Consider the following 23,049-nt stretch of genomic DNA (forward strand, 5'->3'; position numbering starts at 1 on the left):
CAAGTCATAAAATGATGTAATAGAGCTATTCTAATTTTCGGAATCGAAATCCGACCTCGTTATAAAAAATTCAATCTTCGGTCGAACTTTCCAAAAATCTTATATTTTCCAACTTTCGCCAAAAGTGCGTTGAATTATCCTACGGACTTCCAAATCCAAACATACGCCTAAGTCCGAAATCATCATACGAAACTATTGTCATCATCGAAATTTCAGTCTGAGGTCGTTTGCTCAAAAGTCAACTCTCCGGTCAATTCTTTCCATTTAAACTTATAAATAAGAATTCTTCTTTCAATTTAATTCCAAATCTTTCGAAAACCGAATTCGACCACACACGCGGGTCATAATGCATATTACGAAGCTGCTCGTGACCTTTAGTCGCTGAACGTGACGTAAATTTTTAAAACGACAAGTCGAGTCGTTACATAAATTGAACTTTTAGAGTCAAAAGAATAAGTCAACAATTAAAAAATATGTACTAGATTGAACCTCATTAATAATTTGAATATTTTAAAATTAATTTTTTAATTAAATATTAGGTTGCCAATAAAGCATGGCTTAGTTACATTATTAGGAAAAACTTAATTGCATCGAATCAAATCGAATCGAATCGAACAAAGATGTACAAAATAACAAACTTAATTTATAATATTTAAGTTAATATATTAATTTCCAAATACTTAATAAATGAACCTAAAATAAATGTTACGCGATCAATCAGACCAATTGATTCGAGTCAAGCTAGCTCGGTCAGCCTGAGCTTTAATCGAGTCGATTTTGGCCAAACTTCAACTAATCTAAAGTAAAACGAGATGCTTTGAATTGTGTTATTTATAAAAAAAACCATCTGAGTTAAAATACAAATAAGTTGAGCATCTAAATTTTTTAATAAGTTTTTTGATCTATAATAATATATATATATTTTTTTTATCTTTTCAATGTTTAAAAATAAAAAATAAAAAAAATAGAGAAGTATGTTTTTTGTCTTTTCTCTCCATTGTGTGCTTTACGTGAATAGAAGGAAAAAATTATATATTTGGCCTTTTTGTGTCATAGATTCAAATTTGTAGGTCCAATAGGAAAATAAATTTTCTCCCACATTTTCTTTCTCGTTTCTCCTCAAACCAAATTAGACCTCTAATATATAGTAGTAAGTATTTTTTATACAAGTTTCCCTTTTTTTCATTTTCTATTGCTTTGACCTTTCCCATTTTATTATTCATTCACCTTGTACTTTTTGAATTTTTCCATTTGTTAGCTTAACTTTCAAGACCTGACTCTCTTAGATACTCTCCATCTGTCTCACAAAGAGCCTTTTCAAACAAGCAAAACCCAAAAGATTAAAAGCCAGCGCGTTACCGGAAAATTTGCTAGGTTTCGCCGTTGATTCCTTAAAAATCACCAATTCAACTCTCTAATATACGATAGTTGATCAAAGTAGGTGATTTTCTTCTTCGCTTTTGCTGACTTTGCATAAATTGCAGTCAGTGTTTACTTCCAATGGAGGATCATCTTCAGATATCTCCGGCCGGGGCAAAAGCAAGTCCAGGGAAAGAGCAACAAGCCGCTGGAGTAGGCATACTTCTTCAGATCATGATGCTTGTGCTCTCATTTGTGCTTGGTCATGTCCTTCGTCGTCATCGCTTTTATTATATTCCTGAAGCCAGTGCCTCTCTTTTAATTGGTACACATTCACTTCTCCCTTTTTTTTCCTTTTGTGTATTGTTTAATTTTTCATATTTTTTGCGTTTAATTTCTGTTTCTGGGTTCTTATAATGCTAATATGAGTAGGGTATTGGCATTTCAATTTTCAAAATGCCGAGTAAGGTTTTCCATATTTTGCTCTTAATCTACCATCTCATTTTCAAATTGAGCTACCTTTCACACAAAAAAGCAGTACTTATCTCTTGGAGGCAGACTCACTTTGATAAGTAGTGCGTTGGGTGGGATTCCAACCGATCTGATGTCTCTGTTTCACTTACCTGGGAATGTGGAAAAGAAATTGAACACTATTAGGAGTAACTTTTTATGGGAAGAAAATGCAGAAAAAAGAAAGATTCATGTTGTCAAATGGCAAAATGTGATACTGATAAGGAGGAGGCATGTGGGCCAGGAACTCGAGACTACACATAAAATCCTATTACATAAATGGTTGTGGAAGTATAATGATGGAAAAGTAAGCATTTGGAAGGATTTGATAAATGCCAAAGCTCTTCAAAGGGTGTCCCCCTACTTGTCAAAGCTCTTCAAAGGGTGATATCTGGAGTAACATCAGTAGACTATGGAATCATTTTCAACAATACACTAAACTGAAACTGGGCAATGGTGTCAGAATCAAATTTTGGACTGATGTGTGGAGGGGGGCGTAAGTTTGAACATTAAATTCCCTACCTTATACAACTGCTCCACCAACAAAGCAGGGACTGTTTCTGATTTTTATTCTCCTAGTGGGTGGCAGCTAAATTTTTGGAGAGATTTTAATGATTTAGAGTTGGAAGAAGATGGACAATTATTTCAAATATTGGAGATGGTTGTGGTTGAAGAAGATAGAGAGGATGCCATGGTTGGCTCCAGCTTAAAACTTTGAAACTATACCACATCATACTCGGCAACTGAAGACATGAAGTATTCTGTCAAGAGCTGTTACACTCATCTCCAAAAACAATCTGATTAATTATGTACTGAATTGGCCATGGAAAATGCTATGGAGAACCAAAGCACCTATCAAAGTGGCTTGTTTTGGATGGGTTGCTATCAGAGAAGCCTGTTTAACTCAAGATAATCTACAGAGAAGAGGCTTTCCTTAAGCAGCATGTGTTATCTATGTGAAGAATCGAGAAAGCTTGGAGTCGGTAAATCATCTTTTTATTCACTGCAAAGTTGCTAAGCAAAGCTGGGAGCTCTTCCTAAATCTTTGTGGTGTCATTTGGGCTATGCCTTCAGATGTTAGGAGTCTAATTCAAGCAAGTGGAAAAGATATCAAAGTTTCAGAAGCAGCTTTGTAGGACCATTCCCCGGTGCATTTTCTGGACCATTTGGACAGAAAGAAATAGTGTTTGCTTTGAGAATAAAAAGAATAATATTTTTAGTTTTAAAAAATTTATGTCTGCATAATCTGTTTTGTACTCTTGTGTACCCTTTTGGTATACTTTTTATTAATAATACTTTACCTTATCAAAGGAAAAAAAAAAAGCTTTGGTGGGCAGTTACCTGGTACCTGTGCTGGTGAGAGGCAGCAGGTACCGGTGGAATAGTCGAGGAACACGCAAGCTAGCCCGAACACCTCCGTCATAAAAAGAAAAGAAGAAAAAAAATTGAGGTATCCTTTTAGCTGGAATTTGCTGGGAATGTTGTTGCACCAATTTGACTTTGTTGTTGTGGGTAATTGTTTAAGAAGTCAGTGGAGCAAAGTATCCATCTAGGCTTTGTCGACTAGTTGGGAATTTAGTTGTTGGTGCATTTACGTTAGGCCTAGGAGTCTTGTTAGTTTGGTTAGAGCTCTGTATATTAGTGTGTTATCTAGCTTTAGAAAACCCTTAAATTGAGTATTAGAATGAAAGAGACCCAAAGGGGGTAGAATGAATAGAATCTTCACATAGCTGAACGCATCTAGTTTGGGATTGTGATATTTTGGTTTGGTTGATGTTGGTAATAGTTCATTGTTCTAGTGAGTCAGTAAAATGCAATTCGAGTACTGTATTTTGAAGGTTGTTCAGCATATGATATTGACTTGATCGATTGAGATACCATTTATCTTGGAACTTGCTGAAATTTATGTTGCATGGATTTTCTTTGTGGCAGGTTTGATTGTAGGAGGATTGGCTAATGTATCAAATACAGAAACAAGCATTAGGTAATTTTTTGAATTTTCATCACCATTTAGTTCTTGAAGATTTTATTTATTTCTACAGATTCTTGTTGCTGGACTTTTGACTCTTTTTTTCCTTCTGCTTCTTGCTTGGCAGGGCATGGTTTAACTTCCATGAAGAGTTTTTCTTTCTCTTTTTATTGCCACCGATCATATTATATCCACATTTAGATTCTTTCCTGCAGAAAATTTTCTATTGTTTTCGTTCCACGTGCTGTAGTTAAATATTCAGCTTCTTCGGGAATTTATTTGCAAAAGTTCTTTTCCTTGACCTTGTTTGCTTACTCAGTCAGGATTTAGTCTATCACCTGTAAGTTTTCTTCTCTTGTTACTTACTTGATATGCAACCTCCTTTTGTTTTTGCATTGCTTAACATTATGGCTTTTATTGATGCTGTAAGCAGAAACCGTTCTTCTCAAACTTTGGAGCAATTATCACTTTTGCTATTTTAGGAACTTTCATTGCTTCTATTGTCACAGGCATTCTGGTGTGAGTACTGCTTGCGTCCATGATTTTCTTTGTATTATCAGTTTCCACGCTCATATAATTAATTTGTTGTGAATGCAAATTTTGCAGTTACCTTGGTGGAGTTACGTATCTCATGTACAAACTTCCATTTGTCGAGTGTCTGATGTTTGGTGCTCTTATATCGGCAAGTGATCCTGTCACTGTTCTGTCTATTTTCCAGGTTAGTCTTTCTTTATTGGCATTCTGCACAGTTCTAATCAACTGCTTTGCTTCCTGTATTAGACTAGGCACTTTTGAGTGTCTTCTCTATTTTATTTTATTTTACTTTTTGTTTGTTTGGTTTTGTACAATTTACAACATATGTCAACACAATAAAATCCATAAAAAAAGAGTGCCTTCTCATTATCTTAAAAAAGCATTTTTCTGGTGACATCTTGTCACGACCCAAAATTCACTAGTCGTGATGGCACCTAACCCACTCGCTAGGTAAACCAATTAACAATAAACCACAATATAATGATAATGATAAGAGTCGAAAATGAAATAATTGAATTTTATACAACTTCCGAGGACTGATAGTATAAATCATGAGCTTCTAAGATTTAGAGTTTACAACGCTAGTATGAAATAAATACATCATCTGTTTGAAATGTACATAAACAAATTCTTATAAATCTAAAGCTACCATGAACAAGAGGCAGCTACAACCGGAACGCAGGTTCATCTTCAAAGCTAGCTCCCGCCATACACAGCAATATCAACTCCAAAATCTGCACGCAAGGTGCAGAAGTGTAGTATGTGTACTCAATAAGTAACAAACCTAACCTTAGGTTGAAAGCAATGACGAGCTTGGCGAAACGGTCAGAGTCCAACACCGATAACCAAGAACAACTCGTAACAATATAATAAAAGCAGTACAAGTAATAACTCCAAGACATGATGCTCAGCTCGTTCACAATTACGGAAAATAGGCATGCTTCTCAAATATAAAAATAAAACCCAAATCTTTCATCGAAATCACCAAAATATGAGTATATTAGAAAACTGTGATTTTTCCCAAAAACTTTCAACAACAGATAAGATGTTTCATTATCAGATAGCATGAGGAAAGTACGTCTCTACGCCTCCATGTCAATGTGCATGTGAAGTCATGAATGTCACAATACCGTACATCATGAGGAAATGTATCTCTATGCCCTAAGTTGCTCGGACTCGGGTGCGGATATCCGATACGGGGACGGATCCGAGTATCGGATGCAGCAAAATCTAAATTGTAAGATTCGGGGGTGAGGATCCGCATATGGATACGGGTGCGGGGATACGACTAAGAAAATTCAAAACTTGTACTGATAGGAATGATCAAATGATCTAATAAGATGGGATCTCTAATATAATAGTGTATATGTTTTGTTATCGATTAAATTAGTCAGATAAAGTTCATCCTTGGTTCCTATCAAACATACAATTACATTTCAAATATTTCGATAATTTTAACTATTATTAATTATATTTTAAGTATTTCGACAGTTCAAAAGTACTAACAAGACGGGATCGCTAATATAATAGTTAGCTTTTTATACAAGTAGTAAATTATGTACAACTAGTAAATATTTCGTATAAATTAATTTTGCGCGATTAAAATATATAAATTATGTAGCAAAAAATCAGCATGCTAATAATTAATTTAGAAATAATTACTGGAGTATATTGTATGAGAAAGAAACATTTGCAAATTGCAGCCTTTCAATTACGTGTCACAAGTACATATAATAAAGGGGACAAGAAGCATATAATGGAGAATAAAGGGGTTATCTTATTATATTATTATATAAAGGGGACAAGAAGTAATGGAGAATAAATGGGTTATATTATTATATTATTATATTGTTATTACAATTAAGAGTGCTTTAGGAAGGAACTGTATCGTCTCTTCTAGGTCATCTTCCTCAGTTCCCCAAATTCTTTCAAGCTCTTACAGATGCTCAAAATCCTCCTACTTCTTTCAAGCTCTTACAAATAGCCATTCACGCTTCGTTCACGTCCCTTCGTTCTTCCCTCATAATAGAAAATGAAAGTCATTCAACGCAAAGTTCCATCTACATCGCTGCTGGGTCAGTCAAAGTGTCCGAAGTCGGTTGACCGAATCCGGGACGTATCCCATCCTCGTCGCCATCCCCGTCGCGTATCGGGACGGGGACGGCACCAAAACCGACGAGTTCGCGCAACTTAGTCTACGCCTACATACCAAGTATGCATGTCAAATGTAATGCATCAGAGTGATGAACTCATGAACTCACACTCTCAAAGTACTCAATCTCACTGTCTCACACTCAATCACTCGGTACCTGCGCTCACTGCTGGTATGTCAAACTCCGGAGGGCGGATCCTGCCCAAGCGCTAATATAAAGCCAATCTGGCCTGCTGAGGCAATCAACCCGATCCCATAATAATAAAGCCTATAAGTTCTACTGCGGCGTGCAACCCGATCCATATAATAATAATATATATATATATAAAGCCAATATGGCCTGCTGCGGCGTGCAACCCGATCCCATAATCATCACTCACAATCAGGCCCTCGGCCTCACTCAGTCATCAATCTCCCCAGTCTCTCGGGCTCACAAATCTCATTCCAATCATCCCAAACTATGATACATGATGTAACAATAAATGATAACAAAGACTGAGATATGATATGCAAATGATGAATGTGACTGAGTACATAATTGCAATTTAAGCAAATAACTCAACAACAGAAATAACCTCAGTGGGTCCCATCAGGATAAACATATAGCCTAAACATGGTTTCTAACATCGATCGCAACTCAATTACTCTAGCATATAGAAATTTCATGGAATAAAACAAGATCAAATAGCTACACAGTACTACGGAATCAACCGAGTCATAATGCACACGGTGCACGCCCACACGCCCGTCACCTAGCATGTGCGTCACCTCAACACCAACACATAACACGTATATTCAGGGATTCATACCCTCTGCACCAAGTTTAGAAGTGTTATTTACCTCGAACAAGCCAAATCCAACACCGAGCAAGCCAAACAATACTCCAAAAACACCATCCTGTGCGTACTGACCTCCGAACGACTCGAAACTAGCCAAAAGCAACTCAAGAACATCAAATAATGTCAAAGGAAACAAACTCAATCGATAAAGGTGGAATCTTTAACCAAAAGCCCAAAGTCAACCAAAAAGTCAAACCCGGGCTCGCACTTCGGAACCCGATAAAACTCACAAAATCCGACAACTCATTCAATTACGAGTCCAACCATACTAGTTTCACTCAAATTCGACTCCGAATCGATATTCAAAACCCAGAAAATTCACTTTATGAAATTTTAGACAAAAACCCTCAATTGCTCTTTCAAAATCATCAATCAAATGCCAAAAATCGAAGATGGATTCATGAAATATAATCAAAACCGAGTCCGTTACCCCAATCCATGTGGTGAAAATCGCCTAAACAATTGCCCAAATCCGAGCTCCCCAACTCAAAATATGACCAAATAAGCAAACCCTCGATATTATACTGTTCTGCCCAGAGCCCCAGACCTTCTCGCATCTGTGATAAATGAGCCGCTTCTGCGACATGACATCCGCTTCTGCGGAAACAACTGGAAAATCGGCCCCTCACACCTGCGGAAAAACATCCGCTTCTGCGACATCGCAGGTGCGACAATAAACGCGCATATGCGCAACATCTCGCTCCTGCGCAAATGATCCCTCTTCTGCACACACGCAGGTGCGCTTCACACTCCGCATCTGCGATGGTCTCCCAGCCTAGCCTTCTTCGCAGGTGCGCCAATGACCTCGCTACTGCGACTACCGCACCTGTGTAAGCGCAACTGCAGTACCAACAACCACACATGAAGGGAAAATGGTCTGAAACACGTCCGAAACTCACCCGAGCTCCTCGTGACCCCGTCCGAACATACCAACAAGTCCCAAAACATAACACAGACCTACTCGAGGCCTCAAATCACGTATAACAACATCAAAACCACAAATCGCACCTCGAATCGAACTTAACGAACTTTTGAACTTTCAACTTCCAAAACTCGTGCCGAATCATATCAAATTAACCCGAAATTACCTCAAATTTTGTACACAAGTCCCAAATGACATGACGAATCTATTCCAATTTCCGAAACCATAATCTGAACCCGATATCTTCAAAGTCAACTCCCGGTCAAACTTATGAACATTCCAAACATTCAAATTTTCAACTTTCGCCAAATTGTGCGGAAACCTTCTAGAAATATCCAAATGCAAATCCGGGCATACACCCAAGTCCAAAATCACCATCCAGACCTAACGGAACCATCAAAACTCCGATCCGGGGTCAATTACACAAAAGTCAAACTTGGTCAACTCTTCCGGCTTAAAGCTTCCTAGTTGAAAATTATTCTTCCAAATCCATTCCGAACACCTGAAAACCAAAACCGGCGATTCACACAAGTCATAATACATTATATGAAGCTACTCAAGACTTCAAATGACTGAACGAAATACAAATGCTCAAAACGACCGGTCGGGTCGTTACACATCTATACTATTTACAATGTAATGTCATTGATCATGTTAGCCCTTCAGTTCTGTGTATATGAACGCCAGCAGAAGGCCGACTGAGTAAGGAGTATGAGATATGTTAGATCAATGTACTAATTGTCACGGCCCAAAACTGGAAGGTTGTGACCCGCACTTTGCGAGCAATCTAACCACCAAGCGAACCTTGACTGATCTAAGTCAAACAAACAATAGGACTCTGGGCGGTCCCCTACCATCAGATAACATGCAGCAATTCTAAGCTAAACTGTGCCGAGTCTCAAACTTGGCTCAAGGGCCTAATCACATAATAAATTGGTCCACTAGAGACAAACCATAACATACTAGTCAACTTGTCCACTGACAGTGGACGTGGAGTAGGACCAGTTGGTGGAGCATCTAACTGAAGCATATAACTGAAAATGGGTGCAACTTAAAAGTGTAAACAAAATAAGATAGACTACTAAGACCTCCACGAAGAAGTCGGAGGATCACTAGTGCTGCCTGATCAGTGTAGTGCTCAAACATCTGCTGCTATGTCTGATTTTAAGATAACTCTGAAAGCTCTGCATTACTTTAACTTTAGATGCAATAGTTAGAAAAACATTAAGACAAGTTCTACTGTTTTTTTATGAATGACAAAGGTAGAGAAAATCTTAAACACTGAAGATGGATAAAGTTATAGAATAAGTAACATATAGCACTGATGTGGCACATTCCTTTGCTTTGCTTTGTTAAAACAATCAATTTTGGAAGAATATTAAGTATATGTAGAGGCTTATAAACCAAAGGAAAGGAAAGAGGAACTCTAGGCAGAAAGTGAATATGCCCTTGGCATAGTAATGACCTAAAAATAAGCGTGGCCTTTTCTTTTCGATCTCGGTTAAAGCTAAGAAGCCTTGTCGCCCTTTGCACTTTTCACTTTTAATAACACGGAAAGCCGAAGCCCAGAAATAATGAGAATACTTAATAACCAAAAAGATATCTGGTAATAATCTTAGAAAAAGCATCCTAAACCAATTCAAGTAAAGAATTTTTTGACAAAGGCAATTCAAGCGAAGAATGTTTGTAGTTCAAGTGAAGAATGTTTCTAGTTTTGTGTTAGTCTTGAATTTTGGATTACTCGTAAGCATATTTCGCGAATGTGCTTTTGCCTTTGTTCTTAGTAGTGATATCATAGGTATTTGACTGTGTAAGAACAATCAATTTCATATTAGTTCTAAAAGAAGTTTTGGCTTAATAATCAAGGAGGTCAATGCATATCCAATATTCTATAATGTATTCAATTTAATAATTCAGCGCAAGTCTGAATCGGCCCTTCAATTGCACCAATATTTTAGGAGAAAATGTAAACTTGCAAAGTATTTAGGAACTAACCTTGCATCAAGCTCAGAGTATTAGAGTCAGAATGGATTCTAATTAGAGGAGCAGATTTTAATGTAGGTTTCTCTACTTTTTGGCGTGCTGTTTCTATATGGGGAGTTAATCGACATCAATAAATTATTTGCCTTGTCAAGAAAATGAGGATGCTTCTTGCAAAGTATAACTTTTTTGGAATAGAGAAGTGAACAAGTTTATTCTGCTAAAATTATAGTCTAGCAGCTAGGACTGGCAACCTAAGTCATGTTTCGTTGAGAGGGGAAGATAGAAACTGATAAAGAAGGGCGGGGACAAAGGCACATTTGGTAGTACGATGCAGGATGTATGGTAGGTCCAAGTTTGGTATTTAGGTGGAGAAGGGTAAAGGCCGGGCCCATGTTTCGAAGCTGAAAACAACGGATTTCTCGGTTAAAAAGAAGGGGAAAAAAACAATCAGGAGAAACCATACCGGGAGGAGATGAATAAGGAAGCTAAATAAGATAGCTTGTCAACAAATACTTCTGCTTCCTAATATCTTGGATTGTTGCAGAGTTGAGGGGTTCTAAGATTGTGGAGAAACCTTTGACCATGACCTGTAGAACTTTCCCCCGTGCTTCACAGAACTTCCGAGGATCATAACTGTGCAGCTCTTAATTAGTTATCTTGTGACAGATAGTAGTGTAAACGGAACAAGAATCAGGTAGACAAGCCAAAAGAAATTTATTACTAGTCGTACACCACGGCGTGGCGTAGCTCTCCAAATTAGAGAGCTCTATAGGGAAGGCTTAAACAGAGCAAATCAGCCTATAATGTAGCCAATCTATCCAGAAATTCACAACAATCATTATGTCTTTCCCAAAAGCCGTAATACTCTTCCAGAAAAGGGTCCAGAAAGGTAATGTGCTGAATCTAGCAAAGTTGCATTTTTCCCTACAGCAATAGTTTGTCTATTCTCTTCATCCATAAGCACCAAAATAGACGCTCAGGGATCATCACCATACTTTCCTCCACGTAACCTTGTTATTGTGTTTCCAGGCTAGGGTACCTCTTGCAACAGATCTATCACAGTCCAATCACTAGCACTATATAGTGAACATCAGTGATCGACCTGCCTAAGGCCCATGGGAAAGTAACACTAGCTACCTATTTAAGTAGCTAAATACAGGATAGCGAAATTTAAAGTATAAGCTATTTTTATATATAATGGAGAATTGTCCATGTTCTGCTCTTGAGTTGGATAAGGATTAGCAAGGTAGACTTTGTGATATTTAGATCAGATTCCATCACTAACTACCTTAAGAAGGGAGTAGTTGTGTTCTTGTTAATATTCTCTCTTAGCTTCTTTCCATTTGTTGGTTGAAACTACTTGCATGAAGTCAATCTAGCGGGTTTAAGTAGTGTTTCTGATAGCGTCGACAAAAAAAATATCGTGTTTGACAAAACGCCTGGAAATTGTATTAGCTAATAGAGGAGATATGAGTTTTGTACCTCCAACATGATTGTCCTATTGGATTTTTGGATTAAAAAAATAACTATGCTTCAATCATAAACAAGTTGGGTTGACTATATAAATCCTCGTGGACCATGTCGCTCCATTTAAGCTCATCGCAGGCCAATAAACTAGGTATATATAATCCGAAAAATCTAATAGACCATACCTCGTTGAGGGAGATATGACAATTGAAAAGGAGAGCCACGGTTGCTGTGCTAACTCAATATTGACAAGATATGACTTTGAAACATTGAGGTTTCAAGAACAAAGATTTAAGAGTGTAACATTGGAGAAGGAGAAGAGGGAGAAGAAATTTGTTTTTATCCTGGTCTATCTCAACTGTCTCTGTCATCACAGGCTGAATATCAGATCTGTAGACTAGCTTATATATATTTATTTTTGATAAATAAAACCTTTTAGTATTATATATTGTTAGCAACTGTTATCTCTTTTTGCCAGATTTGTTATCATTTTTATACAAGTAACTATTTCTCTCTTTACCAATTGATTACCTTTCTGATATCTCTCTTTGCCAACTTATGTGATGCTGGCTTTTCAAAACTTTCAAATTGATATAGCTAGGTCTACTGTTTCATCATTGGCTAAGCCTGCTGTGCTTTTGTTGAATGAGTTTTTCTTTAACATTATTGTAGGAGCTTGGCACAGACGTGAACCTATATGCTTTAGTGTTTGGGGAATCTGTTTTAAATGATGCAGTAAGTCCTACGCATTCTTTATATGAAAAGTTGACATTTCACTATGGCGATTACTTGTTTTCCCATTGGCACTTTAAATTTTGTATTTGCATTCTTTATCCCAAATAACAAGGTTATGTATTTGTATTTTGTGTATTTATTTCTTTGTTTTTCTTTGTATGCTGCACACTTGGAAGATGGCAATTTCGTTGTACAGGTTAGTACACGTATGCTTAACCATTGCTGTGGATTTGATATTCAAGGAGCATCTGCACATATGAATAGATCCAGATGGATTGATAATCAGGCACTGGATTGTTTTGTAGGACAATGTCATTGGTGAGAAGCAACATGTCAACTGGTCAAAATTACTTCATGATAACTGTCCGTTTTTTTGAAACTTTTATGGGCTCCTTGTCAGCTGGTTAGTATCTTCTACTGTTTACTTTTTTCCTCTCATCTTCTTCTCTCAGTGAAAGCTAATGTTGGCATAAGAAGAGAAGGTCAAGCAGGTGTTGTTTTAAGGAAAACAAAACTAATTAAACTATTCAAATTATGTCATTTTCTGGAAAGCCCGAAACCAAGAGGATGCTCTCTTTTTAAGCAGTCTGAATAGATTCCGTTGTAACTGCTGGAGCCCAGAAAAAGGGCAGCCCGGTGCACTAAGCTCCCGCTATGCGCGGGGTCCAGGGAAGGGCCGGACCACAAGGGTCTATTGTACGCAGTCTTACCCAGAAATTTATCCAAAAACTGCTGGTCTATTGCTGGAGCCCAGAAATTTATCCAAAAAAAAAAATCAAATGAAACTGCTGGAGTCAGTATCTGTATGCATTTGTTCTAAGATCAGTGATTATTTCTTAATAGTTTGACTTCAAGCTTTATTTGGAGTCAACTAACTGCTTGCTGCTATGATTCTACAGGTGTTGGAGTTGGATTTGTTTCTGCTTTGATATCCTTCATGTTCTACTTTCTTCCGATGGTGCAGCTCATGCACAGAAAAAATGAACCAGGAAGGGGTTGCCTTCTTAATGATTTATAACCAAACTCTCTAGGTCTTCTAAAGATTACGGTGCCTCTATAATCGCTAATTGTTTCAATGCATCATGATGTTTATTTAATAAGCTTAAAGGTTCTACTGTATTTTGTTATATTTATTTACCTTTATATCCTGCATAACCAAACAGCAGTGAAGGTTATTCATCTTCTCATTCTCTCGGCCTTTACCTTTTTGGTCTTTTCATTCTCTTCTGTGTTGTCCACTTCTTTTACTCTTCAAATTATGAAATGTGTATTTGATGCTTTCTAGCTCATAAAAGCGTTGTGCTTCCTTGACTCCACACACCTTTTTAAATATGCTGGCTTGGATATTGACAAGTAAGTCAAGTATTTTATAGCTTTTCGCAGCTTGATCTGTTTCTAACTGTGATAATACTGATGGTGCTTCCACGAATTCCATTGGCAGTCTTCAGAACTTGGAGAGCTGTTTGTTTGTCCTCTTTCCATATTTCTCGTAAGCTACTACATCAGATTCCCTCAATTTTCCACATTCTATCTTGTTTTTGTACCTGGCATCAGGGCATGTAATTTATCGTTAACCATCATCTTTCAGATATATGCTAGCAGAAGGACTTGGTCTCTCTGGCATAGTGTCTATTTTGTTCACTGGAGTCGTAAGTTCTCATCTATCTTTTCTCCATTTTTTCATTTTCTAATTTCTAAGATATGTGCTTAGTACTTCTGGATTTGGTTTTGTAGGTTATGAAGCGCTATACGTACTCAAATCTATCAGAAAGTTCACAGCGATTTGTGTCGGCATTCTTTCATCTGATATCATCATTGGCTGAAACCTTTGTGTAAGTTGGGCATTCAAGTTCTTGAGGATTTGTGATATTCCATACTTCCCATTTTGTTGAATATCTTCAGTAAATGCTTGATTTTTGGTTTAACGTGCAGATTTATATATATGGGATTTGATATCGCAATGGAAAAACATAGCTGGTCCCATGTTGGATTTATTTTTTTCTCAATTGTATCCTTGACATGTAGTCTTTTTTATATAGAAACTTGTTCCTTAATGTTATTGTGAATCGACCTTTTTACCCTTAACTCCTTGTTCGCCCCAGTTGTTCATTGTGATTGCAAGGTATGTTTGTTACTCTCTTTTCTTATTCTGGGATTACCCTTGGCTACATGGTTTTATTCCTGGCTCATTGTCCCAATGCTCTATATTGCTCTATATTTTCCCCCTAATTTGTTAATGATTGGATAGAATGATCACGAGGTTGTCCATACATAATTTGCTAATCTTTTTCCTCTCTTTCATCAAGGGCTGCCAATGTGTTTGGTTGTGCATATTTGGTGAATCTGGTACGACCTCCACACCGGAAGATACCAGCAAACCATCAAAAAGCACTCTGGTACAGTGGTAAGTGGTGAAGAAATTATTTTTTCAACCTACATCTTGGATTTTCAATTCTAATTTGACTCATTATTGATGCTGACATATAGGTCTTCGAGGCGCGATGGCTTTTGCCCTTGCTTTGCAGTCAGTCCATGATCTTCCTGAAGGACACGGTCAGACAATATTCACTGCTACCACTGCCATTGTTGTATTAACGGTAGGCCAACTAACTCGAGTTTTGATTTACTTCTTATTGATGGCCTAATATGGGTGAATGAACTATCCAGAGATCAAGCAGTAAAGAGAAACTAATTGAGATAAGATGACTCTTATTCTGCGGGTGAGAAAGAGTTGATTGAATGAGTACATCGATACAAACATTGAAGTCAGATTAGCAGCTGCAAAATTTCCTCCTTTGCTAATTGCAAGCATTAGAATTGCTGGTCCAAAACTTTTGTGCCTCTGTTTTTCTTTTAATAAATGAAAGAAGGTAAAATATATTTTTCCAGCATCAAGTGATTGCGGGGCCTGTGCATTTCCAAATAACAAAAGCTCGGTTCTTTTACTGCACGTAATGAACTGAGAGATTCTTTCATGAAACCTGTATCATGTACATCTGTCTCCCAATTCAAAGATGATAACAAAATATACATCGAAATTTAGTGCAAGGATGCATTGCTTCTTCCTTCTCAAATTCTCTGGTTCCGCTCTTTCCACACCACCCACCAAATGGTCGCAGGGATTGTATTCAGTGTTCCATATCTCCTATTCTGCTTTCTTATGCTCTCCTGAACCAACACTGTAACAGCTCTTTTTCTTGGCATACACATGAAGTTCCAGTGGGTTCAGCATCACGTCCCATAATTGCTTGTCAGTCTGCAGTGGATGAATAAATAATTTGTATCTTCATATCCTTCCTCAGAAAGCACATATCTGTTGCATATAACAATTCCTCTCCTTTATAAGTTTTGCGTTGGACATGCTTTGTGCACTACCCGCCATGTGAAACATTCCCCTCTGTAAGGTGTTTTATTTTTCCAAATAAGCTTCCGTGGTCAGCCAGCATTTGTTTGCTGGACAGAAACCTGTATGCTGAACTGTGAAATGGCTATTTCTGCTTCCTTTCCATATCAAATAGTCTGGAATGCCTTGTGATATTTGAGTGTTGCTGATGTGCTGGAGTAGTTGGCAACTTCGCATATGCTCTCTAGTTCCCAATCATTGAAGTGTCTCCTGAGTTGGATGTCCTGCTTTTGTGTTGATCCATGTTATTTTTTTATTCCCAGCCCTTCTTTTCTGGCTGCCCTGGCAGTATTCGAGTTGACCAATTTTATGTGTTTCTTCTCCCTGTTGTGACCTGCTAGAGATATTCCCCTCAGTTTGTCAATTCTTTTCTCTACCTTTTTGAGCATTGGAACATGGACAAGGTTTAAGTTGGCAGCGCATCCAGCACAGAATTTATAAACACCATTCTGTTTCCTAAAGAAAATATTTTCTTTTCCAATCCGCCAATTTCCGTTCACATTTTTCCAAGACTCTTTAGCTTTCGATTTATTTTTAGTTTTTTTATCGGGTCACAAGATTGGTTGGGGCATTAAAGTACCTGAAGCAGCATTTTAGCATTTGCTAGAACTCCTCACTAACCTTAACCATTGAATGGGTGAATAATGATCACTTGATCATTTAGGGGTCGTTTGGTTTGAATACGGCTTATGCCGGGATAAGTTATGCTGGGATAAGTTATCCTGGTGTTGTTTTTTATCCACTATTTGGTATGTTTTATTAAAAATGACAATTGCATAATTTGTAAGAAAAAGGTATAAGTTATCTCGGCACTAATTACCCCACCCTCTACAAGGTATAAGTTATCCCGGTACTAATTATAATCCCGGGATAACTTACACCAGGTTTGCTAACCAAACAAAGTATTAAGGTGGTATTAAATTTTTATACCAGCACTATACCTTCTTATACCTCATACCAAACGACCCCTTAGTGTGTATCTTTTTCTCTAGGAGATGTTTGGTTCATTGCATTAAAAACGGGATATACGGTGTAACAATATTATGGTTTAATACACCCTGTTCAGTGCTATTCTTATACACCCTACCAAACGACCTCTAAGGCTTCTGTAAGACCATTGTTATTCACAGTGGCACTATCTGAAACCACAGGCTTTTCTAACAACTGGTCTTAATGTATGTGTGAGATAAAAGTAAACAGAAGTCTAACATTACACGCAGCTCTAAAGATCATTGTATTAGATAGTCACTTAGAGAACTCTATGTTGGAGTAGAATTAGAGAAATTTATCACGAAAAATAGAAAGAACAAGAAAAAGCTGATTAGTAAAGACAGACACGAACTGGTGGTGAATAATGTCTGTGTTCTGCGGAAGCCATGCAGTCTGGCATTTTCCAAATATAGAATCATTTAAACTGATTTTTATCGCTTTACTTCCATTTTGATTACTATTACTCTTTTGTACCCATTCTTCCTTCATACTGGATGGATGATCTCTTCCACAATATGTTCTGAATATAATCTAATCAAACTGCAACTTTTCAGGTTTTGATTATTGGAGGATCAACAGGAACCATGTTAGAAGCCTTGGAAGTTGTGGGTGATGGTCATGCTGGCTCCTTGGGTGAAGTAAGTGTATTAGCAATGCTGTTTGTCAACAGTGTAATAAGTTGAATTTTGCTCAGTGCACTAATACTCCTGCTCTTTTCTGGCTTTAGACCTTTGAGGGGAACAATGGATATATAGCTCCTTCTTATAGTGATGAATCTTATGATGGTGAATCGTCATCAGGGAACAGGTTCAGGATGAAACTTAAGGAGTTCCACAAAAGGTAATGTTTATTTGCTTGTGACACAATGTAAGCGTAGGGAGATTTGAATCTTGGTTGCCTCAATGTTACTAAGTCATCCCAGCTAACTAGCTAGTGGGTTTACTGCTGGGAGACACAGGTGGTCCTCATCATTTCCTGTCTTTTAATGCATTTTATTTTTTCCAGCACGACTTCATTTTCAGCACTGGACAAGAACTACCTCACTCCATTCTTTACTACTCAAGGTGGAGATGAAGATGAAGGTAATCTGCGCTTCATTTACACTCTTTAATGTTTCTTGTTGTGCTCATCATTTATTTTGTCTAATCATATATACAACGAATAACTCAATAAGCTCATGCAAATCACTTTCTACAAGCTGTAGAAGCTCAGGCAAATATGACTATTTTTTCCTGCTACACAGATGAGCCAATTATGCACAGCTCCAGAAGAGGTGTTTATGATGGCCACAACTGACTGACTTTCAAAGGCCACAGTCAAATTTTCAGATGACAAGACTCGTACAAACTACATTTTGCTGCAAAGATAAAATCAACTTCAAGCATACTCTGCGGACCAATGGGGATGAGTGTCTTGTTGATTGTAATTATGCATCAATTATGACGAAAAGTTTAGATTCTTTAGGGGTACAAAAAGAAATAACAGATGGCATCAGTATAGGAAGTTCAGGATTAAGCATACCTAGCAGAGCAAATCACCTGATATATTGTATATGAATATGAATATTCAAGCCAGGATTAGGACCGGAAACAGGATTCCATTGCGAGTGGCTTGTATATGCTGAAATGACTATACTATTCGTTCATCTTTAACTTTTACAGGTTAATGCAGGTCTAAAAAATTTTCATCTCTAACTTTTGCAAGTTAGTACAAGTTTAAAATGTGGTAAAGAGTTGCGGGTGCTCCTTCGTGATTATCAAGTAAGTTGTATATTCTGTTTAGTTTGTTGAGACAACTGAAGTGTTACTGCAGTATTTTGGACAAACTTACCAGCTTCCTGTTCATGATCTATGTGGATCACGACTACCATAAACTGTCTTTCTTTAAACCAAATTGTAGATATGATATGATCAGCTGATGAAATGAGCGATGGAGAATCAGTATGAAAGAACTTAGTATTACAATTGTGGTGGACTTAGCGTAGTTCAAGAAAACTTAGTACTCCCTTTGTTTAATTCTCTGTGACTCCTTTTCTAGTCTTTTTGAGAAAATGACACCGCTATATCTGGAAAAATCATGGTTTGTTTAAGATAAAAAGATCATGGTTTCTTTCGAAATGACACCGCTATATCTAGCTAGGTACATGATACAACTAAAATCTTTGGGTGGTGTCAATTTCGAAATATCAACAGTTTCTTATATGACACGAGACATGATTTCTTTATAATTATGAACTAGTATGAGTTTTTTCCCTTAAAATTTGAGATATTAGGCTATGTAGTGAGCTAAACGTCTTTTTTACTTTAATCAGGTTGAGCTGTGAGGTCTCAGAAATATGAGTTTCAAAGTCTAGTTAGTATATGTTTTACTAAGGAACTATTACCAGCATGTGAGACGGTTTCTATTAATTGAGACTTACAATGTTAAAATGTAGTTATTTTGATACTTTGAGTATTAAAAAATATGTTTGAAAGATTATATGTCCCACTTATGCATTAAGTTGTCGTCAGAGAAAAAATTCAAAACCATACATTATCTTTGGCTTTAGACTCAAAGTCATACATATTCTTCCACATGGAGCACTAATAGTCCATTTACTTTAACAAAGTGATGCACTTTTAGTCATAACACTAAACACATTTTAATTTTTAACAAAAATATAAGATCTGACAAAATATTTGTTCTATTTATTTTCTTGTTTACCAAAAGAAATAAAGATGTTAGATTTATCTAGATAGTAAATAGTAAATATACATAAAATTTATTTACTATTTATCTATTTACTATATGTAAAATATACATTTTACTAAGAAATATTAAACACCGTTAATTTTTATTTGCAATGATTTTTATCTAGATAACCTTTGAGGTTATCTAGATTTTTTATTATATACATAATATTTACTATACGTTGACATAAAATAAATATATATTTATTAGATTTTTTTTATTTTAAGGGGAGTCAACGTATAGTAAATATACATAAAATAAAAATAAATTTTATGTATTTAATAAAAAAAATCTAGATAACATTTGAGGTTATCTAGATAACAATCATTGCAAATAAAAATTAACGGTGTTTAACATTTCTTAGTAAATGTATATTTTACGTATAGTAAATAAATTGTAAATAGATAAATAGTAAGTAAATTTTATTTATATTTATTATTTACTATCTAGATAAATCTGTCATCTTTCTTTCTTTCAGTAAACAAGAAAATAAATAGAACATATATTTTGTCAGATCTTAGATTTCTGTTAAAAATTAAAATGTGTTTAGTGTTATGACTAAAAGTGCGCCACTTTGGACTATTAGTACTCCATGTGGAAGAATATGTATGACTTTGAGTCTAAAGCCAAAGATAATGTATAGTTTTGGATTTTTTCTCAGTGTTATGACTAAAAGTGCACCACTTTGTTAAAGTAAATTGACTATTAGTGCTTCATGTGAAAGAATATATATGACTTTGAGTTTAAAGCCAAAAATAATGTATTGTTTTGGGCTTTTTCTCGTCTATTGACTCGCACCACATGTTTTCATGTTTGAAAGATCCATTTCCCCTTTTTCAATAAAAATCACCTGTAAGTGAAAACTAGTAAGGAATTTTGGTTTCTCTAAGGAAACTGGCTAAACTACATTAAGCTTTTTTTCTCTCTCTTTTGGTAATTGATCTAATTCTGATATATGATAAAGCACGTCATCTTTATTTTTCTTTAGTTTTTATTTTTAATTTCTATTTTATTGAGGGATCAAAGAAGGGGAATTTGGAAATGGAACAATAACAACTAAATCTCACCTATTGTGTGAGAGACTGTCACCAATATACTAAATTGTAAGGATCTTGGTGTCATCTTTAATTATTTTCCAGTGGTAGGTTTGTAAAATATTTCTAAACTTTGGTGCGTGTAAATCCAAAAATCTCTTGTCATGTTTGCTTTCCAGAGATTGGGTCGATAAGATCTTTTGTGCTATTTGTGTCATCTTGTATTTAGCATGATATTATACATTTGAAAAATCTTACCCAATAAATCCATGAGATTGCTTGATTTCATCATCAGTACTAGAGAGTCCGCAGGATTTTTATGCGACGGGGGCACGATATTCTGTTCAACTAGTACCCCTAAAGGTTTTTAGTGTTCAACGTGCCCAAGTACTTTAAATTAACCATTTTCAAAATATACACATATACATATGCAGGAATTTCTGCCGAAGCTTATGGGGTCCGATGACCCGTCACAATATGCATATATATGTTTGTGTGTGTGTGTGTATATATATATATATATATATATATATATATATATATATATATATATATATCAGCTGAGATCTCAATATTCCATATTCAAACTCCTATTTTTTATATAACAAATTTGTATCCAACTCCTTAATTTTATATAGGCGAAAACAAATGGGTCTAAGTAAGTAAAATAAGTACAGTTTTGAACAAAGAGAAGTAGCATAGGAGTGGGCATGCGTTAGTAACTTTAAAATTATTAGAAATTGCATTTGCTCATATATAGGAGTAGGACCTATACACTTTTTGGAGGTGGGAATTGCAGATTCTACTTTTTCCCTACCCAACTTGTTTGGAGCTGGGCATGAGCTACTTTTTAATTTGTTTTTTAATTTTTTAGTGAATGTTGATATTCGTGTATAAGCGTTTCTTTACCAAAAAATAAACGGACCGAAATCTCATCTTGCTTATATATGTAATATATCTTGTTCTGTCTGTATTTCTTTTACAAACATTTTAACCCTTTCTACCAATTTATATGATTTTCTTATATGAGACGTTACGTCCTATTTAACGTCATATTTTTCATAATATTATTTGTACAATTAACAATGTTAAAAAATTCAAACTTTATTTAACGATTCAAATTTTAAATCTTGATATAGTATTTTCTCTATTTTAACAATTTCTTTCACTATTACAGATGTAATAAACAAGGTAATGTAAAATCTTTAAGTCCATGTTCAATTGAAAATTATCGTGTAGATTGGAACAAATGATGTATTATCTAATTTAAATTTTTGGATCTTGATTTTTCCTTTTTTTTTTTAAAAAAAAAAAATCAGTTGCTCATTTATTGTTCACAAACGATATATAGGTTTTGCCATAGATTTGTGGCATTCACAACTCAATAAAAAGTACACGAATTCGCCAATTATTACTAAGCTCCAAAAAATATTTTGGATAGTTTTTTTTGTTTGTTTTGTTTTCCAATTTTTTTTTTTCTGATTACTTATGAATTGAAAAAACGAAGACACCTCTACAAATATTCGTGCTCCCCCTTAATTTGCTGACAAATTACCTTGATTTTTGTTTTCAGGTATTTACAATTTAATATTATAGTCTTGTCTCTTAAAATTGACAAGCATGCATGTTAGCCTAGAAAAAAACATTAAACACTTATTTAATATAAAATTTAGTTTCAATATACTTATTATATTTTTCTCTTAATGTTTAGAAGATAGATTTAATTGAAATTTGAAAAAAGAGTTTTTTAAGTTGTGTTGAAAAAGAATTTTTGAAATTTGAAGTTGTGTTTGGACATGCATTTTATTTTAAGAAAAATTAAAGTTTGTGAGTGGATGAAAAATTCACCCAAAACTTCCCTAAACCAATTTTTGAGAATTTGAAAATTTTTGAAGTTTTTTTTTCCCCCAAAACATGATTATATTTCATAAACAAACAATATTTTCAAAAGAAATTTGGAAAAATGAACCCAAAATTTATTGCCAAACGGGAGGTAAGTAAGTGGAGTAGACGTGCAGTACATGTTTGGAAGATTTTCTTCTTTTTGACGTGCTATTCAAATTGTTTTGTATGTGAAAATGAGTCGTATAAGATGCTAGAGGACAATAAATTATTAAATACTAGAAAATTTCCCGCACTTCGCGCGCCGACTTTAAAAGACACTCATATATGTAGAAAATAATATTTTTTATAAATTTAATGGAGATAGAATATATACTTTTTTCAGTATATATATCCGTCAAAACTGAAATAATGAATATACATGCATTTAGTAAAATTAGAGCTCAAATAAACCACTACATATATTATTATAAAAAATCTTGTAAAACCAAAAAGGGAAAATTTTTACTTATGTGTGTGGGGGAGAGATAATTAGCATATGGTTCTTTTCATTTTTATCCTCTAAATAAAACCCTATTAC

At 35.6% G+C, this 23,049-nt stretch overlaps 1 protein-coding gene across 3 annotated transcripts; it reads left to right on the forward strand.

Moving 5' to 3' along the window:
* Positions 1 to 1,066: 1,066 nt before the first annotated feature.
* LOC107772812 (sodium/hydrogen exchanger 6) lies at positions 1,067 to 18,557 on the forward strand. 3 transcript variants are annotated; one of them, XM_075228245.1, is made up of 24 exons: positions 1,067 to 1,150; positions 1,259 to 1,374; positions 1,485 to 1,684; positions 3,802 to 3,853; positions 3,966 to 4,025; positions 4,154 to 4,178; positions 4,272 to 4,357; positions 4,445 to 4,556; positions 12,408 to 12,470; positions 12,647 to 12,666; positions 12,776 to 12,873; positions 13,370 to 13,398; positions 13,792 to 13,823; positions 13,912 to 13,959; positions 14,059 to 14,119; positions 14,205 to 14,302; positions 14,403 to 14,478; positions 14,573 to 14,592; positions 14,777 to 14,874; positions 14,958 to 15,067; positions 17,418 to 17,501; positions 17,591 to 17,703; positions 17,869 to 17,945; positions 18,107 to 18,557. In XM_075228245.1, exons 3-24 carry the CDS (start codon positions 1,501 to 1,503, stop codon positions 18,157 to 18,159), a joined length of 1,599 nt encoding a protein of 532 aa, XP_075084346.1. In that variant the 5' UTR covers positions 1,067 to 1,150; positions 1,259 to 1,374; positions 1,485 to 1,500; the 3' UTR covers positions 18,160 to 18,557. The 3 variants fall into 3 exon arrangements, with proteins under 3 accessions (XP_075084346.1, XP_016447767.1, XP_075084345.1); XM_016592281.2 differs by lacking the exon at positions 1,067 to 1,150 and having other exon boundaries at positions 1,236 to 1,374; XM_075228244.1 differs by lacking the exon at positions 1,067 to 1,150 and having other exon boundaries at positions 1,366 to 1,684.
* The last annotated feature ends 4,492 nt before the right edge of the window (positions 18,558 to 23,049 follow it).

This window comes from Nicotiana tabacum, chromosome 13 (genome assembly GCF_000715075.1).
Source record: "Nicotiana tabacum cultivar K326 chromosome 13, ASM71507v2, whole genome shotgun sequence".
Lineage (NCBI taxonomy): Eukaryota > Viridiplantae > Streptophyta > Magnoliopsida > Solanales > Solanaceae > Nicotiana > Nicotiana tabacum.

What these genes read in the sequence shown, in the direction of transcription:
- LOC107772812 (XM_075228245.1), top strand. Translation starts at nt 1,501, where the DNA reads ATGGAGGATCATCTTCAGATATCTCCGGCCGGGGCAAAAGCAAGTCCA. An exon ending in CTATTTTGTTCACTGGAGTC is followed by an intron (nt 14,120 to 14,204) that starts GTAAGTTCTCAT and finishes TTGGTTTTGTAG; the next exon opens with GTTATGAAGCGCTATACGTA. An exon ending in CTGCCATTGTTGTATTAACG is followed by an intron (nt 15,068 to 17,417) that starts GTAGGCCAACTA and finishes GCAACTTTTCAG; the next exon opens with GTTTTGATTATTGGAGGATC.